The following is a 19,827-nucleotide window of genomic DNA, read 5'->3' on the forward strand; positions in this document are numbered from 1 at the left end:
GTTCTCCCACTGGGTGACGAGTGTTATCCATTTGACACCCAGAACTCAGAGAGGCCAGGCCATTTGCTTAAGACCACGCAGCTGGAAACCACACCTGGTCTCAGGGGTATCCAAGACCAAGGCAAGTCCTAGGAGGCCAGACTCAGGGGATTGGGGTTAGGAGTTGCCAGGTTCCTTTAGAACCCCCTGGGGAATGTTCCAGTGCTGGAGGGGCCACAGCAGGAGGGGTGCTTGCCCCACTGGGCTTCCTGGGGGACCCAGAGCTCCTGACTCAGGGAAAGGCTGGGAGGCAGTGGTGGGGGGATGGTGCACACTCTCAGAGATGCAGCGGATGCTGGCCTGGGCTGAAACCCCTCCCTCCCTGCACAGACCCCTCCACTTCAACCTGCCTCCCCAACTTGAGCCCTGCAAAAGTGGAGAAGACAGAATGTGAAGTTTCCAACCACGCAAAAGAGAACCAGAAAGATGCCACAGGCTGCAGGGACCCCGGTGTCCGACAGGAGCAGGACGCTCTGCTCTCTGGCCTCTGACCAGAAGGAGAGGACCTGATACCTTTCAGAAGCCTGTCTCAGGTGTGCTGAAGACTCCCTCCTGTCCCCCACAGCAGGTGCTGCCCATCTGGGACATCTGTGAGGCCTCACTTGGTCATCATCACTCCAGGCAAGCCTCAATGCTCCCTATCTCTGATCCTCCTTGAGGACATGGCCTTAATGTTGAGAGATCAGCAGGCTGGAGGGTCAGGTGAAGTGGTTGGAGGTAGAAGGATGGGCATGGAGACTTTGGGGAGAGGAGGTATGACCTGCAGAGACTCCGTGCGTCCGAGCAAGCAGGTTCTTGGTGCTAGGCAGGGAGCAGAATGCTCCCAGAACCTGGGACACAGGTGTGCAGTCCCGAGAGCTGCAGGAGTTCCAGCCAGAGGGAGAGCCTGTCACGAACAGAACCCCAGGTGCTGGGTTCTTAACACATACCACCCTGTAGGAGACACAACCACTTCAGGAGCTAAAAGTATAGAAGGGATACTAGAAAGGTCATGGAAAATGTATGCCACTTAATTCTTCATATTTTGCATATCAGTGGCTTTTAATGCCTTTTGCCAAGAGCTTCCTGAAGTTCCTCGCGCCCCTCCCATCATCTCCACATTTGGGCAGGAGGTTGTCCAAGGGCAGGCAGCTCAGGCATGGGTGAGGGTTTGGGGGTCCCCTGACTTTCTCCTACTCACAGGATGGCCTTGTGGCCTGGCTGAACTGCCCAGGATCATGGACGGTGCCAGGCAGGCCCTGAGTCTGCTTTAACTGGCACCAAGTGAGCACCTATGCATGCTGGAATGCATGGTTAAGGCATTAGACGGATGTAGAAGCCCTGACCCTGAGGTTCTCCCTGAGGCACCCAGAAAGCAGTGGTCCTGGCCTCAGCCACTCTTGTTTGGGTTGACGATGGCGCCTCTGGAGACCTGCAGAGGTCAGGACTTTGAACTCACTGCCCTTGGTTAGCAGGGGTCAACATCACAGTGGAGCTTGCTCCCATGTAAGCAGAGCCCTGAGGAGTGAGGACTGGGGTGATGCAGTTTGCTCTGTGCCAGGCTCTTTTTCTCATCTCCATCTTGCTCCCAGGAGAGAGGAGAGGCAGAACAAATGCAAAGGGCATTACAAGTGGGGGAGAGGGAGGATCTGGGGACCAAGGAGGGGACTTCCTGCTGCCTAGGATGAGAATCTCTCAGTCCCCCTGCTGACAAAGCCTTGCATTCTGTTTCCTGACCTCCTTTGCTGCTGGCATTAGGACAATGTTGACCACTCACAAATGCCCCAAGAACATCATAGTCAAACCCCTTCTGTCACCACCTAGGCTTTGTTGTCACCCTCTGTAGTGCCTGCGGAACACCCTGGCCTTCACCAGGGGCTCTGGGAGCAAGGCTAACCTTGATGGAGGAGGTTCTCCTCCCCTCCCCCTGGCCAGGCTCCCCATCACAGGGCATCCCCGTGGCACTCTCTTTTGAGTGGGTGTTTGGTTCTGATTGGTGGTGGGGGGTGTGGACCATTGATTTACACAGGTTGGGGGCCAGGGGAGGCTTTGGCATCCCTGGCACCTTCTGGGAGTGTGGAAATAGAGATCACATGGAATCCTTAGGGTTGGGCTCAGCCAGGTTCATGGTTCGATTTGGATCAAGGCGCCCTACCCCATTAGACCTCACCTGGGAGACCCTCTCTAGTTGGGAGCCAGTTTCTGGGGGGCAAATGGATGGAAGTAAAAAATGGTTCTAATCATGGGGGAAGAGAAGGGTGTTAATCTCCTTACATATCTGGGGTGACAACAGGGTAAGTGGTGGCACTGTGTCTTGTGGGAACTGTGGCTGCTGGCACCAGGTTCATGGAAAATGTGTTCTATGAAAAAGCTAGACATGGATTGAAAAAATTTGATTTGCACCCAAGTAAATTTAATATTGTAGTTCCATTTCCATGATCTTTTCATTTTTATTTATTTCCATTTTATTTGAGAGAAGTAGACAAAGAACTTTCCATTTGCTGGTTCACTCCCCAAATGCCAACCAGGGCTGGACCCAGGCTGAAGCCTGGAACTGGGAATTTCATCCAGTTCTGCCCAGTGGGATGGCGGGGACCCAAGTACTGAAGCCATCACCTGCTGCTTCCCAGAGCGGGCATCAGCAAGAAGCTGAATTCGAAGCAGGGCCGGGACTTGAACCACCACATTTGATACGAGAAATGGGCATCCCAAGTGGCATTTAACCTTGTGCCAAGCGCCCAGCCCTCCAGGACATCCCCTAGGGCTATTCATTGGCTGTGCCACCCCAGGAAGGGAGCTGGAGGGTTCTCAGCCCAGCAGTCCCCTCCTTTCCTGACAGCCCTGAGGATCACACGGCAGCAGGCCAGCATCCAGTCCATGTTCTCTCTGCCTTCTATTTTATCAAGTGCTTTGGAACATCATGCCTCTTGGCAAGCTCAGCTGGATGGTTCCACCAAGCCGCATTCAAATTTAAATTCTCAATACAGAGGGCTGCATTCTGTCTCGGACCCCATTTGTCCTCTGCAACTTTCTGTCTTTGGGCCTCTGCCTCTTTTTTCCTCTATCCTTATTTTCCATTCCCACTCTGCAGCAGCTGTGTCCCTAGTTAGGGCTGGTGTACCTGTGGCAGAAGCAGCTGCATGCTGGTACCTCTGGCTTCCCGCTCCTCTTCCCCTGGTTGGCTCTGGTCAGAGGCTGCTCTGGACTTGCTCTCTGCCCCAGAAGCATACACACATCTCTGGTCCTAGCGCTGACTGCTGTCCTTAGCTTACTCCTTGCAGGTTTGAGTTTGTTTTGTGACAGGATTGTTAAAGCTGGAGTATGCAATCTGCACCTAAAGCCTGGGCTTAGGCGGGAAGGAGCAGCCACAGGAATGCATGATTTGTCCCAAGCCTGATCTAGGGATGCTGGACAAATACCCAACTCAGTGTGCATCCAGGGAGGAGCGGACTGTGGTGGTGGTGTGCTGAGCTCTGAGACAGACAGTTCCCTAACCTCAGCTGGTGCTGGATCAAGGTCATTCCCAGAAGCCTGCACCACCTCTGGACTTCTCTAGCTTAGTGGGCTGGGCAGAGGCCAGAGTTGGAAGTCAAGACACACTGGAGGCCCCATGAGAGCAGCTAGGATGGAACCAGATGTCAATTTGGGTATCCATAGCATGATGCCAAGACCAACCGGAGCTACCACTTAGCTTCTGGGCCTGAAGGACTCATCTAGAGGAGTACTGGGCATTGGGGATCTGGGTGGGACCTGAATCACCGCTTGGGCACACAGCAATGTGCACACAGGGGTTCACATGAGCCCTGGTGGGATTTTGGTGCCTAAGAACGTTCTTCTGGGGTCAGCCCTGGGGGTGCCCTAAGACTCTCCAGTTCAGTGCAGAGCCACAAGTGAGGCCTCCTGGGCTGTGGCTGGAATCAGGACTTGCACACAGGTGTCATCAGAACACAGGATAAGCTCAGAAACCAAACCCAGGGCTCCCCCAGTGCTGTGGTTTGATCAGGATTTGGGTCTTGAACCTGTGGGTAGGGGTGCTGGGAGGGTTTAGATGGATCCAATTATGCTGTTGAGCAGGTGAATCTAGTAGGAAGGTCTTAGGCCACTGAGGGTGCATTGTAGGAGGTGGTTCTTGCTAGAGGGTTAGGTCTCAAAGCCAAGCTGGGTCCCCCTCCCAAACACTTGCTTCCTGGCTCCGAATCTGGTCTTCCCATTGTACAGACTCCTGGAAACCTCCAAAATTGTAAGCCGAAATAAACCCCTCTCCTTTGTTAGTAGCTCTTCTCAGGTAATCTGTGGCAGCGACAAAGGTATTGACAGAGACACCCAGGAACACCCATGTTTCAGTGACAAGACTTCACCTACCCACGAGTTGCTGGGACAGTGCTGGCACCGGGACAGTGCTGGCATCAGCCCAGCCCTGCAGCAGAGCGTGAGGACTCTGAAGAGTAGAATCAAGATTTCTAGCAAGCTCAAGGCTTTTTCCAAGGGAAGCTGAATCCTTGGGAGGAACTGGGAGAGGGGTTTGTCTCTGAACTATACTCAGGCCGACCTCTGGACTGCTCTGCGCCCACCTCCACGCTCCCCAAATAGCGCTCCTTGATAAAGCTGGAGGGCAGCTTCATTACAGTTTGGGGAAGACCCCCTCACCCCTTGAAACTGGGCCCTGAGTGGACAAGAAAGGAAAGCCATGGAGAAGCAGAAGTCTTGAAATTGGTCAAGTAGCCATTGAGTGTGCTGATGGTGGAGGGCCGGAGGTGGAGTCCCAGGCTCAAGCTGCAGGGACCCTGGAGGGTGGTGGAGGGGACAAGATGGGCTAGCCTGGGATAGGAGAGAGAGGGAGGGGCTGGGTGGTCCCCCACTGTTCTGGCTGTTTGCACTATAAGTCTTGCCCTGTCTGCAAAATCCTGCTCCCCTCCATCCCCCACTGTTGTTGTAAGAGTTTTGAATGTCACCAGAGCAGCATTAGGGTCACCTTGGAGTTTGTTACAAAGGCAAGTTGGGCTCCAGACCTGCCCTGCTGAATTGGAGACCTGAGGGTGGGTCTCTGGTGAGCAGCCCTCCAGGTGGTCCTGCGTTGCTCACATTCCCGTTACCTGCGAGGCACCTGCATATAGGCCAGACTAGCACCCCAACCCCTGGGCCTCTAGATGTCTGCCAGGCTCAGTCTCAGGTCACAACTTTGCTGGACAGATGCTGCACCAAATGTGGTATACCAGTTGTCCACTGCAGGTCCCATCTCCCCAGGCACACCCATGCTTTTTGGATTAGCATCTTTAGGATGAAGCTGGGATTAAAAAAAAAAAAAAGAGCTTCCTTTTACATTTATGTATTTGAGGGGCAGAGAGAGAGAAAGAGAAAAATAAAGAGATAGAGGAGAGATTGAGAGCTCTCACTTGCTGCCCTACTTCTCCAATGACCAGGGCTGAGCCAGGCTTGAGACAGGGACTTGATTCAGGCCTCCTATGTGGATGGCAGGGACTCAAAGACTTGAACCATCACTGTTGTTGTCCAGGGTGTACATTACCAGGATGGTAGTTTTCAGGATAGAGTAAGCAGATCACCTGAGCAGTCTCACCTGGGTGGGAGGCCCAGGTTTTGTGATGTGGATGTGGCTGTGTGGAAAGACCCTGGAGAGGCCCAACTCACCAAGGGACAGAAATTGTCACCAAGGTGAATGGCACCTGACTTTGTTAGAGAAGAAAATGACACATGATTGCTCATGGGTACTCTACCCCCAGCCCTTCCCTGCTGTGGAGATGGCCCCTAAGCCACACTGTGTCTCTGTAAGTTGCCAGCATGCAGCTGGAGCTTCAGATGAGAGGAGGTGCCATTTCATCTCGGGCCCTAAAATGGATGTGGGAGCACCTCATGTGTCAAACTCGCTTTAGCTCATACAGAGCCACTGGGGGAGAGGAGAGGCCCACCAGGTGCAGGGGCATGGCACGGCCCCCTGAAGTATCACCTGTGTGGCTGAGAATGTGTAAAGCATCAGGTGTCCGGCACGGCTACACACTGGTTGGCATCCCTAGGCAAATGCAATGTGTAACAAATGCCAATAGACCCTTAGAGGAGGCAAAGCGGGACAGACAGATCTGGAGAGTCCACACCTGTCACCCACCAGGCTCCTAGGAAGGAACCCAGAAACCACACGTGGGGTGGTGCAAGAAGAAATGCCTGGAAGAAATGTTTTGGACACACACTTGTGGCCTCAACTGGAATGTAGGCTCCTGGGTCTCAGCTGACGTCTGGCTCAGGGAGGTCCTTGCTCACACTGACTAAGCCCTGATCCTGGGGCTCAGCCTGGACAGGGCTTAGAGGATGGGTGCTGGCCATTGCAGGGGGTGTAGTTGTTTCCCAAAATGCCTCAGGATGAGCCTTGTTCCCATAGCTCCTTGTGTTAGGATCCTAGGCAAATGCTGCCATCCTTAGGTCAGCTCAAGGGTACCTGAGTGGCAGGGCGTTGGGGAAGGGGCTTAGCGCTCCATCTACCTCTTGTCCCTGATTCTCCCAGCAGGCTGTTGGGAGAACAGCACCTTGGCAGGACAGAGAACACTGGACAGCTGCCCCCAAGGCAAGAGGGTGACCAACTGTTCTAAGTCTTAGCCAGCTCCCCTGGATGGTTGGCCACTGCAGGATGGATCCTGCGGCAGGTGGATAAGGTTGATGTGTCAACAGCTGGCCTGGACCTGGCTGAACACTTCTATGTTGAGGGACTCTGGGGAATCCCATCATGCCTCAGAATCCTCGGGTCCTTCTGTTAAGCAGGCATGATGCCTGTCTTAGTCTTAGCATCAAGAGCAAAACCTCAAGTTCTCACAGCTTTCACTGCCTTCATGGATGGCTTCTCATTCCTTAATGCAATTGGCACACACATGAGGTCTAGTGTGTGTGCAAGCCTCATCTGCGGGTGCAGGCACCAAGAAGGAAGTGGACCCCAAGGAAGTAGCAGTGACTTCTTGGGGAGTTGTGTTCCTGTCCCCTACCCTGTGGGAGATCTGCATGGAATTTTTGCTTAGGTTTGGTTCTTATGGGCACGTTGTGGGTAAAGCAGTGCATGAGAGCTCTTCCTCTCTGCTTTTGCTTCTCAAACGTATTTGTAAATCTCAGAGAAAGTGCAGATGGAAGATTGCCACCAGAGGCAGGTGGCTGGGATGGTGTCTGGTTCAGCCATGGCTTTTTCTGCTTGTTTCATTAGGTCCCATTGTCACTAAACCCAGAAAGTCTGCCCCTGCTGCCTGGAGCTGCCTGGAGTGGGCAGTCTTGACCAAGAAGAGCCCCTGGCTCCTGGCCCTGGACTGTGGCCTGGGCATGGAGAATTTGGTGTCTGCTGGCTGGGTAACAGGATGCATTTGCCACCACTGCCTCCTTGTCACCTGGCCCACCAGCAGTGTGGAGGAGAGCAGGTGTGGCTAACAGCTCCTGGAAAGCCTGTCTCTCAGAATCAGCATTGAACCAGGTTGGGCTGGACCTGTGGTCTGGTGCCTGTGGCCTGTGTTACGATGGACCTGACCCAAGAATTGACAGTGAGGCCACAATGGCATGGACCCTGGCAACTGTCACACCTGGGTGGTCCTGCATGCATGTGTCCTGGCTCCTCAGTCACCTCATTCTCCATTCCCATCTTTTGTTGCTGAACAAAATCATGACTCTCATTCTGAATGTGCCTGCCCTTCAACTTCTGTAAAAACCCAAGGTAGCAGGGCCAGTGTTATGACACAGTGAGTTAAGCCACTGCCCATGTAGCTGGCATTCAGTTTAGAGTCCTGGCTGCTCCACTTCCGATCCAGCTACCTGCTAATGGGCCTGGAAAAGCAGCAGAAGATGACTTGGGTACTTGGGCCCTTGTACCCACATAGGAGACCTGGAGGATGTTTTGGCTAGGCTCAGTTCTAGCTGTGGTGGCCATTGGGGGAGTCAGTGGATGAAAGATCTTTCTCTCTGTCAATCTCCTTCTCTCTGCCACCCCATTTCTCTGCCCTTCAAATAAAAAATGGTTAGAAATGACACAAAAGACTTATTAATTGCAATTCTCTTTGTGACAGTGACTGACTTGAATGACCCACACGTCTCTCAAGAGGAGACTGGTCACAAAGTCCACAGTATATCTCTGATGAGGAGCCAAACGGAGCAGCCACAAGAAAGGAGGAGGAAGGTCAGGTGTGCACGGGGAATCACCTGGGTGGCACCGTGAGGAAAGCAGGAGTAGCACAGTGTTCATGGTAAGCATAACAATAGCAGCACATGCATATATCAACATTCATTTGTATAGATATGAGTCTATGATGTATTTCCAAACGTTCATCTAAAATACAAGTGAAACATATTTGCTGCAAAATATTTTGAAATCCATGCACAGGACTTCAAAAAGGACATTGGCACTGTGCTGTGGCTAAGATGCTGCTGGAGACATCATCTGTATCCTGTAACACTCCCAGGCTAGAGTCTGGGCTCTGCTTGCAATCCAGCTTCCTGTTAATGTGCACCCTGGGAGGCAGCAGGTGCATGGTCCCTGCCTCCTGTGTGGGAGACCTGGATGGAGTTCCTGGATCCTGGCTTCTGCCTCAGCCACCTCTGGCTATTATGGGGACTTGGGGAGTGAACCAGCAGATGGAAAATCTCTGTCTCTCCACCTTTCAAATACAATGAAAATGAGTAAGTAGTTTAAATGTTCTGATGGATGGGCTTTTAGCCTAGTGGTTAGGTGCTAGTTAAGATTGATGTTTTAGGGGCTCATGTTGTGGAATAGTGGGTTAAAATGCTACTTGCAAAGCTGGTATCACAAAATGGAGTGCAGGTTCAACCCCCAGATGTTCTGTTTTTGATCCAGCATCCTGCAAACGTGCCTTGGATATCAGTGGAAGATGGGCCACGTAAGTTTCCCCATGTGGGACCTAGAGGAGGCTCCAGGCTTCTGTGACCATATGGGAAATGAAACAACAGATGGAAAATCTCTCTCAGTCTCTTTCCTGTTCTTTCCCTGCCCATGAGAGTGGTTGGTTTGATACTTGTGTCTGCCTTCTGACTCAAGCTTCCTGCTGACAGAGACCCTGGGAGGCAATAGGTGATGGCTCAGTGACTGGGTTCCTGTCTTCCACCTGGGAGACCTAAGCTGATTTCTCAGCTCCCAGCTTCAGCTCTGGTTGGTCTCTGGCTACTGCCAGCATCTGGGGAGTGAACCAGCAGATCGGAGCTCTCTGCTCTCTCTCTCTCTCTGGCTTCCAAAGAGACACATTCACATTTAAAACTCACAGAAAAATCTATATTATGAGAAAGTCATGCACAGATGTCAAAGCATTTATGCATCAAAGCAAAGTTTTCTTTTAATTCCATTTTCCACAAACTTGCTGAAGTGGCTGTGTCTAAAAATCTCTCCGGAAGGAAAATCCAGGAAGCTAGTACTAATAACCACTTTTGGACAGGGGAGCTAGGCTCCTGTGATTAGGGGTGGGGAAGGCACACTGGCTTAGTATACCTTTTGGTATCTTTTTGGCCTTGGACATGTACTGCAGGTTCTAAAACTTAAAGGCAGATGATGGCTATGGTAGTGTGTCTGACCGGCCCATTCTCGGGGCTTCTCTAAGCTGCACTTTGCGCTGCCTGGATGCCTGGACGTTCCTCCCGATACCCACGAGCATAGCCTTCTGAAGCATAGTCTGCCTTGAGTCTGCTCAAGGCAGTGCCCTGCTGATAGACAGTGTCCTGAGTTTGACATGACTACCCTGGGGACCATTATCATTTCCCTGCTGGTATGCGAGCACTCCTGCTCCTTTCTGCCTAAGGAGCAGGGAGGGGTCCCATTGTCAGACTGCTTCCCTTTATGCCTGGGCTACCAGGGAGCTCCCAGATACTATCGCACCCCCTCACTCAAATATGCTTTATTTTAAAGAAAGAGACTTGGGCTGGCATAGCAGGTAAAGCCACAACCTATGACATGGGCTCTGTCCAGCCGCTGCAGCCAGTTGTGGAGTGAGCCAGTGGATAGAAAATCTCTCTGTCTCTCCTTCTCTCTGTAAATCTGCCTTTCCAATAAAAGTAAATACATCTTAAAAAACATCGGAGAGGTGGACTTGGAGAGAGAGAGAGAGCTCTTGGTCTCTGATTCATTCTCCAAAGGTCCACAACTCTTGAGGCTGGATCAGGCTGAAACTGGGATCCAGGAATTTAATCCAGATGTCCCATGTGGGTGTCAGGAACCCAGTTACTTGAGCCATCAGTGCTGCCTCCCAGGATCTGCAATGGCAGGAAGCTGAAATCTGGATCTAAGAAATGAGCCCAGGTTCTCTCATACGGGATGTGGTACCTTAACCAGCATCTTAGCCACGGGGGCTCCACACCCACCCGCTGCCTGTCTGAATTCTATGTCTGTGGGTAGATCTAAGGCTCAAAAGTCAGGCCATCCCGACTAGTTCCTCCACACCCTTCTCTGCAGCACTGAATAAGCTGGGGAACATTTCTGAGCCTCGGTCATTGGGAGAATGGGTTAGTACAGAGAACCTGCTAGAGCTACTGGAATAATGAGAGGAGGCACTGGTTGAAAAACACTCAATCTGGTGCCTGGTACATGGCTGTTTGGTAAATGTTGTTTGTTCTTATTCCTTTTTTTTTTTTAAATCTTGTGTTTTGAAACATCCATGCAGTAAGATGACCTATAATTAAAACTGTATTTACAGCATGGCAGAGCTGATGAACATTTAGTAAAAATGTTGGTGAAGGGCCTGGGGATTGTGGGCCTGCAGGTTAGGCTGCTGTCTGCAACGCCAGCATCCCATCTTGCAGTGCAAGTTTGAATGCTGGCTGCTCTGCTTCCACTCCAGCTCTCTGCTAGCACAACTGGAAAAGTAGCCAGAGATGGGCCAACAGCTTGGAGCCCTGATGTGCATGTGGGAGATGCCTGTGATACACAGTTCTTAAAAACCATATTTACTTAATTTGAAGAGAGAGAGAAAGAGATGTCTTTCATCTATTGATTCACTCCCCAAATGGCTGCAAGGGCTGGGGCTGAGCCAGGAGCCAGGAGCTCCATCCAGGTCTCCCATGTGGGTGCAGGGCCCTATCATCTGGACCCTCCTCTACTGCTTCTCCAGGTGCATTAGCAGCAGTTGAATAGGAAGTGGAGCAGCTGGGACTCAACTGACAAACACATGGGATGCTACTGTTTCAGGCTGCTGCACCCCAATGCAGGACCCTTCACCAATTTTTTGAATACCCCTTGTCTATGAAAGCTAAAGTGGGGCAGTGGTTCCCAGCGCTCCTCAGAAGGAGGCAGGAAGGTGATAGGTGAGAGGCAGTTCATGGGTTTGGACTCAGTAGCAGATGAACATGGTCATCTGGACTGGCTTCTGTCCTGCAGTTTTGGGCTCCCTGACCTCTTGCTGTGAAGCGGAGGGGTGCGGTTGCCCCTAGCTGGCCATGCAAGAACAGAATATTCATGGGTAGTCAAGGCCAAGTTCATCTCCCCACTGTCAGGTGCCCTTAGAAAAGAGAAGGCAAAGGGTGGCAGGAGAAGCTGGACTCTGACCCCGAGGGGCGGCGTCAGGCTCTGCTTTGCTGGCACAGTCCTCAACCAGTCTGCACGGGCCCTTGCAGAAATGGGCCTCACACTTCATCCCACCCTCATCCCTACTACGACCAATAGGATGGGTACTGCTTGCTCCTTGCCTTTTTTTTTTTTAGATTTATTTGTTTGTGAGGTAGAATGTGAAAGAGCGCTCATCTAGTGGGTTCACTCCCCAAATGCCTGCCTGAAAAAGCTGATGGCCCAGACTGGGTCAGGGTCCGAGGCAGGAGCTGGGATCTCAGCCTAGGTTTCCCATGCATGTGGGCAGGCACCCAAGTACATGAGTCAATGGCTGCCTGCTGTCTCCTGGGGTCTACCCAAGCAGGAAGCAGGGAGCCAGAGCCAGGACTCAGAGCTGGGATGTGGGCATCTTCATTGCAGGGTCCCGTGTCTGCCCCAGCTATGTGAGTAGCTCCTGATAGAGTCTCTCTCCCTAGGACCCTCTGTCTTAACCCAGGGAAGAGGGATGGCAGGTGGTGGCCAGACTGGGGTGGACGAAGTTGGGGCTGCAGCAAAGTGAGCTAGAGGCTGGGCCTATGGTATTGCTCAAGGTCTCGGCTGGGAGCTTGGAATATTTTCTTTTTTCCCTAAAGGCTGGCAAAGTTCATGTATATTTGCTGATTTTATTTGCATTTTAAAAGATCATCTTGTAGCTGGCTGCCTGGTGGGGTGTGGGTGGTGGGGGTAGGGAAGGTGGGGGTGGTGGTGTGTAGAGGAGAGTGACAGGACCCCAGGGTGTGTGTGAAGGGAGTGAGGGGGAGAATCATCTTGGGTGAGGCCCAAGGAGAAGCGAAACATAAATTCTCTGCATCTATCTGCAGGACTGGACACAGGCTTGCTTCTGACCACCAAAACATATACTGCAAGGAGCAACACTGCACACTCTTGTCCCCAACCTGGCCCCTCCCCGCCCCCCCCTCACCAAGAGGCTGCTGTTCCATCCCTACCCAGGCTCAGTGCTGTGCCTCCTCCACCCCACCCAGGCAGCTGCAGGAGCATCAGGGGACACAAGCATCCCACATGGTTCACCCGGAGGCCCTGCACCTGCTGCAGGCACCTGGCTGGCTTTCCATAAACAGATGCAAGCAGTGCACAGCCTGAGATGGCATGGCAGGAGCGGGTGGTGTCCCAAGGGGACCCCTGTGCCTTTCTCTCCGACCCTGAGGCCTGTGCCTTTCTAATGATGAAGACCCTGTAAATGGACGGCGTGGTCCTGAGGGGCTGTGTTTGGTGGATAGCATAGCTTTGCTGCATAGCAAGATTGCCCAGGAACCAGGGTCAACTCTGCTAGTGCCTGGCTGACTGGTCACTGATGAGAGCATCCTCTCATCTCTTAAAAGGGTACATGGTTTCAGCCACCTCTTTCTCTGTTCCCAGACCAAGCAGTCCCACCATCTGCATGGGAGCCGGGGAGAGGAGCTTCATCTTCTTAGGGGAAGGACACCCATGGTTTGGATAACAAGGTATGGAGAGTCCCTCAGCCTCTGTCCACAGACAGCTCTGGATTCAGGGATCTGTGTGAGGGGTTGACTTCATGCCCCACCTCTACTGGCTGACCTGCATGGAGGCTGAACTCCAAGTTCTAGTGCATGGGCCTTCCTTGAGTGTGCTGTGGGATCAGGGCCAGAGTCAGGACAGGCGTGAGCAAGCCCCTGCCAGGGGCTTGGTGGCACACCTGCAGGAAGCCTTAGCATCCTAGCTCAGAGCTCCTGGGTGCCAGGGCCACACCTGAGGCAGCCAGGAGAGTGTCTCATATCAGGATGGCGCTCTGTGCCTGGGCTCCCAGTGTGCTTCCCAGTACGACCCACTGTCAGCCTCTTTGAAGGGCTCAGGGTGTGCCCTAGGCTGCTCCCTCCTCTCCAGGGCTACAGAGGCTACCCAGCATAGTACTGGGCCCAGCCATCCCTCAGCACAGGAACTAGGGAATTAATGCACAACATGCCCAGCCCAGCTCAACAAGCATTTCCTGCGCATCTACTATATGCTTGGTCTCTGGCCCTGGCTCTGTTAACACTGGGGACAGGGGTAGGTTCCTAGTCAAAACTCAGCTCCTGTCCTTTCAGAAACTATCCCTGGCCACTGAAAGAGGAGGTGATCTGCTTGGATCTGGGCCAAAAATGACATTTCAGGGGCCAGCCTGGTGATGCAGCAGGTTAAGCTCCCATATAGGAGCAACACTTCAAGTTCCAGCTGCTCTGCTTCCAATTCAACTTCCTACTAACGCACCTGGGAAAGCAAGTCCTTGGGCCCCTCTACCCGTGAGAGAGACCGGGGTGGAGTGCCATGCTCCTGCCTTTTGTCTGATCCAACTCTGCTTATTGCAGTTATGCAGGGAGTGAACCAGCAGATATAAAACTCATAAGATTATAAGATATAATCCTTCTAATTATCTAACTTAATTTTCTAGTTAGACACTTTTCTTTAAGAAAATGACATCCTGGGCCTGTTGCAACAGCTCAATGGCTAGATCTTCACCTTGTAAGTGCTGGGATCTCATATGGGCATCGGTTTGTGACCTGGCTGCTCCATTTCCCATCCACCTCCCTGCTTGTGGCCTGGGAAAGCAGTAGAGGACGGCCCAAAGCCTTGGGACCCTGCACCCATGTGGGAAACCCAGAGGAGGCTTCTGGTTCCTGGCTCTGGATCGGTTCAGCTCTGGTCATTGTGGCCATTTGGGGAGTGAACCAGCGGATGGAATATCTTTCTCTTTGTTCTTCCTTCTCTCCATAAATTTGATCTGCCTTTTCAGTAAAAATAAATTTAAAAGAATAAGAAAATGACATCTCACTAAAACCAAACACGGTCTCTACACACACTTGCGAGCTTCCTCAAACTGGCAACTTCACCGAGGCCTCTTCATTCAGGCCCGCTGACACTTGTACAGTGGTTTCGGGTCAAGGTTTCCTGTGGGCACCAATGTGGTTTCCAGAAGGGCCTGGATCCATGCTGTTCACCCTAGTCCCAGACAAGACAGGGGACAGCTGTAGGGGCTCAAATACTTGAAAAAAAAAATCGGAATTTTTTTCTAAACATATGTGCAGGCCAAAAGAGCAGAATGCATTTTCCCACATGAGCCATATGCACTCTGGAGTTAAAAGGGACCCACATGGGCTTAGGAAGTGGAGGGTATTTTCCACCAAGCTGGGCACCAGGGCTGGCCAGCCCCTGACTGGTACCTGCTGTCCTCAAGACTGCACCAAGAGCATTGCTCTACAGAGATGCCCCGACTGTCGTGTTGTGAAGTCAACAAATGAGCTTGCCCTCGGGTCCCCTCCTTCCCTGCTGACCCTCCTCCTCCCCCTCCAGGACCTGAGGCTGGATGACTGGGTATGGTCCCCATACCACGCATAGGACTAAGGGTCAGGGGTCCTTAGATCCTGGATGAACTCTAGATCTGATGCTGCTGTGGAGTTCTTTCCTTCCCTGTGCCTCAGTTTCTCTCCCTGTAACTTGGGGGCATGATCTCTGAGGTTCCTTTTGGCTTTAACACTCTGTGACCTATATAATCCCGCCTGGGTGAGTGTCATTTGGTATCAACTAAGATCGGTCTATATTTCATTTAGACCCAACTGTGAATGTCCTGTCATTTATACTTGTGTTCTCAACAACCCCAGGAAATGCCAGGACCATGATCTCCATGTTGCAGATTTCCTAATAGAGGCTCAGAGAAGTTTAGTCAGTGAGTTGAGGTCACACAGCTATCTGGACAGCTGAGATTAGGTCTCTGACTGCATATCCAGGGCTGGTTTTCTCCTGTCCATAAGTGGCTCTCTGCTCTGGGGTAGGGACTGAAGGGTGGGGATGTGGGGTCTTGGCAGCTGTAGGGCCTGTAGAGCTCTGGCACTTGAACTGCAGAGTTGCAAGTGATCAAGCACAGTGTCTGCAGCCCTGGCTGGGTTTATAGCTTCATCCAGGCTTTCTGATGAGGCACCAGCTGCCCTTGGTGGTGCTGGCCCCTGGCTTGTCTTCCCCAGAGACCCCACCTACTTCCCCACTCCCACAACTGCCAGCCCTCTGAAGCCACCTCCTCCCCTACATCCGTGGGCTGAGGGCAAGGCAGGCAGGGCTGTGCTGGAGCCCGGGCTCAGATTCCTGTCCTGATGCGCTATAGCCAAGACGCCTCTTGATGCTTCTGTTTCTGCCAATTCAACCCTGCCGTGTGCATGCAGCCCTGGTTAGACTGAGCTTCTGCTTAGAGCCCGTGTGACCCTGGGAAAAGTGACTCTCTCGCCTGCAGCATCCCTCTCCAAGCAGGGGCGTCAGGTCCCTCGCGAGCGCTGATATTTTGGGTTCCTCTCTCACTGATGAGAGAGAGAGAGACAGAGAGAGAGAGAAAGAGAAAGAGAAATGCCGAAGTAGACACCCTGGAGAGTGCGTCAGACTGTGGGTTCCTCAACTCGGCGGCGGCAGGTATCACTCCTCCCCACGCCAAGGGCGCGCCCCCAATCCGGCCTCCGCAGACCCAGGCCCGGCCCTTACGCCTTGCACCTCCGGAAACGCGCGCGCAGCGTTAGAGCTGCGGCGGCAGCGCAGGGGCGGGGGAGGAGAGAAGCGCCCACTTGCCCCACCGCCTCCGCAGCGGCCCTGGCCCCACAGCCGGGCGCATCTACCGCGCTCCTCCGAACCCTTGGATTTGCTGCTCCAGTACTTGGCAGGCAGGGAGCCCAGGGCAGTCCCTGGATGACATGGAACCGACCCCTGTGGCAGAGCACGTCGCCGACTCCACCGAGCTAGCGCCGGCTGCTCTTTCATGCCCCAGCTGCGGGCGGGAATGCAGGGGACGCGGCCGCTAAGACGCCCCCGGCTCGCCCTCCCCATGTCCAAGAGCTGGGAATCACAGGGCCGGGTGCAAGGTCGCCCGTTTGGAGTCAGCGGGGCTGAAAGGGTGGTGGTGGTGGGGGGGAGGGGAGAGTTGGGAGCATCATTTAAGGCTGGAGCTGGGTCCAGACTCAACGCCTCCGGTCCTTCGCGTCCTGCCCGCATCCGCAGTTCCTGCTCTTTGCCCCGTGCCCCTCCCCCGCTCCGTCCCCGCCTCCCACCGGACTCCCGGGGCAAAAGGCAACCGCAGCCAGCACCTACTCCCTACCCGCAGTCCCTGCCCCCTCTGCCCGCCGCAGGGTCATCTACGTCGCTTGGGTCGACCCTCCCGCCCTATTGTGAGCGCCGAAAGCCGAGGGGCTAAAGTTTGGGGGATCATCAGGGCAGCCGCCAGGTGCCGAGGTCCCCGAGGTTCCAGACTCGGGGCGCGGGGAAGTCAGGACGCAGCGCTCGCCTCACCTGTTTCTCCAGCGGCTCCTTGGCAGAGAGCGTCGGCTTGGGGGAGGGCGCGCGGTCGCAGACGCAGCCCTCCAGTAGGTAGAGGCCCGATGGCCGTGAGCTCGAGTCGCTTTCGAAGTAGAAGAGCAGGTTCTGCAGGAGCGCGAACCACTTGGTTTGCCATTTTGTGTTGTCCGAACTCCGCTTGCTCAGGTACCCTTTACGCGTGCCATCCTTTCGCGCCAGCAGCCCCAGGGACGCGACGTGGCCATCGTTCAGCCGGATCCCCTTCTGCATGGTGCTCGGAGGCCAGCAAGACCCTGGCGCTTACATCTTCTCCGCGCGGCACCCAACAGCCCCCCGTCCTTGCGCGCCGCGCGCTGCCTCTCTCTGGCGCTCGCTCGCTCGCTCTCCTCCTCTTTCTCTCTCCTCCTCTCTCTCTCTCTCTCCGCCTCCCCCTCCCAAATATCTACACTCCAGGGTCCAGCGCCTTGCCGCGGCTCCTGGAATCCGGAGGTAACCGTGTCCGGCTGGAAAACCCTTTCTTCGTTTCGCAGAGCCCCGAGGCCCGGAAGACGGTGCCCGACCCTACCCAGGCGCGGGACAAACTGAGGGGCTGGCGAGCGGCGCGCTGGCTAAGGGGCAGGCGGAGTCATGTGACGCCGATCCCTCGAAGAGCCCGTTCCAGCAGCGCGGACAGGGACACGCACGCAGCCCTGCCGAGGCGCAGAGCGGCACGCAGGCTGCGCCTGGGCGCTCCCCACCCCCGTGCGCGCGCGCGCACTTACACACACACACACACACACACACACACACACACACACACACACACACACACACACACCCCTCCCACCGCTGGCCTCCCCTTCTCCTTTAAGGGGGTGTTGAGAACCAAATCAGATCAATTTTAGTTGAACTCAGTGGAATTCTGGAGGCTCCCCATTTTGGGACTTTGCGTCTTTGCGCCCCGTCGTGGCGCACTGGAGACTCGTCTGGGGTTAAGTCCCAGTACTGCTTTCCTCCCCAAAAGGCTCCCCCTCACTCCTGCTCCTCGCAAGGAAGAAGGTGGATGGCGAAACAGTTCTGGAAGCCCTCCTGTCCCGGTCTTTGCACCTCGGTGTCAGCACCCAGCCCGGCAACCTGAGGGCAGTACGGGGGTGAGGGGTAGCGTGGGGAGAAGGGCAAAGGGGTGGGACTGACGAGCGAGCATCTGTTTTCTTTTATTTTGAGCGTTGCCATAATTCATGGCGCCACCCCCTGCGCCCTGAGGTCTGGCTGGCGAGCGGCGGCTGGGATTCCTGCAAATATCCCGCACAGCCTGAAGGCGGGCTTCAAACGCAGGCGCCGGGGGCCATGGGAACCTTCAAATAGCTGCGCTGGCGCAATGATACCTTAATGATAGATTTTCCGTTCTTATTTTTAGCTTCCATTCGCCTACACAGTTACACGGCATTTATCCGAGAACGTCACAGCGCCCGCATGCTGCACCGGGAGGGCGCGCGGGCCGCCCGGCGAACGCCGCGCAAGGAGCGGGGAGCGCGCGCCGGCGTCTGCGGCAGAGGGCAGCCGGCTGGTTTCGAGGCTGGGGGTGCGGGGCGGGGAGCGCAGGGCAGGCCTGGCCGGGTTTGCAACCGGCAGGGGCATCCGCGCTGTGCTCGCTCAGGAGGAGAAAGGACTCTGGGTTTGCGCGCGGACCCTGCGGCGCCCTTCCCCCGCGACACGCATGTACAGACACGCGCGAGCGCGCGCCCTTGCACACACACATACATTCAGGTCTGGAGTGCCAGGGAAGAGTCTGAGGGGTTAGGTCCCTGGGTTAGATCCACAGAGGGCTCGGCCGGGGGAGGGTGGAGCGCATTCCTGGCTGTTCCGGGAGGGGAGCCATTCCGGGAGGATTGGGCCCGTGCTGGTCCCCGAGGCGATTTAGATAGGGACCACTGTAAGGACTTGGTGATGCTGAGCTTTCTTCACTGATAATGCAAGGGAAGAAGGTGATCGTCACCCCTTTCCTCCTGGTTTGCCCAGTCCCTGCGAGCTGTTCCTAGCTCTGAAGCTATTCCTGGAGACCTTTTCGGCCCTTTTTGAGGAAGCAGCTCCCAGGGGCCGCGAGACCCAGGCGGTGATTTGAGGGGGTTAGAGCCTGACGCATTCCAGGAACTCTACGGAGCAGCTTCGCGTTTTCCTCTGTTAGCTCCATTGCACAGACGGCGAAAGCTGAAACTGGGGGTGGTCGTGTGACTTGGGCAGGGCGTGTCTCTCAGCTAGGAAGTGGGAGATAGGGGATCTGGCCTGGACCAGGCTCTTTATGCAGCCAGACCGGTGTGTGGTCCCTGGGTTGCAGGGAGGTGGGATTTGTTGTAAGAGAAGGCTGGATGGCTCCCTGGGTCAGAGCCAAGGCTGGCCCTGAGTGGTGGCAGAGCCAGGACTGGTGGTGGTGTCTCTCTGGATCCGGAGCATCACCTGGGAACATTGAACAGCCACAGCCATAGGGTCCCAGGTGAGCTGTTCCCTTCTTCATGATACAGTGAAGTTATAGAAAAGAGGAGGTTGCCTTGTGCCTAGGTGCATCACCTGGGGGGTGCTACAAGGCAAACCCTCATCTGGTGTCTCTGGGTCAGGGCCCGAGAACCTGCATTTCTGACCAGCTCTGGGGATGTATTGCTTCCAGCTAGCAAACTTTGGAGGAGTTAGAGTCCTCGAGAGGTGACATTAGTGCATTAGTTCATTCCCTTTCTTCGTTCCTTCCTTGCTTGCTTCCTCACTCACTCCACTCACACAGCTCATTCCCCTGGTGTTCATTTAATCTCTAGCCTGTACCAGGCATGACTGGACAACCTAGGACAGTATTCTGACCCCCCACCCCAGTCCCATCCCTGCATGTTTGGGAAGAGCTCAGGAAAGGGATCATGCCCTCCCGGGGCAGATGTCATGCCACTGTCACTGTCCTTTGGAAGAACCCGGGGAGAATCTCTCTCTCTGCTCAGGCTGCACTGAGG

At 54.4% G+C, this 19,827-nt stretch overlaps 1 protein-coding gene across 1 annotated transcript in view; it reads right to left on the minus strand.

Annotated features, from left to right (window-relative positions):
• Window positions 1-17,128, minus strand: part of RASGRF1 (Ras protein specific guanine nucleotide releasing factor 1) — a 73,299-nt gene extending 56,171 nt beyond the window's left edge. Inside the window, exon 1 of the mRNA XM_040969151.1 lies at window positions 16,853-17,128. Within this exon, the coding sequence (XP_040825085.1) occupies window positions 16,853-17,128 (276 nt within the window). The remainder of the gene's footprint in view (window positions 1-16,852) is intronic.
• Window positions 17,129-19,827: the final 2,699 nt, after the last annotated feature.

Source organism: Ochotona curzoniae, unplaced genomic scaffold (assembly GCF_017591425.1).
Source record: "Ochotona curzoniae isolate NIBS_2020 unplaced genomic scaffold, NIBS_Ocur_1.0 scaffold_4701, whole genome shotgun sequence".
Lineage (NCBI taxonomy): Eukaryota > Metazoa > Chordata > Mammalia > Lagomorpha > Ochotonidae > Ochotona > Ochotona curzoniae.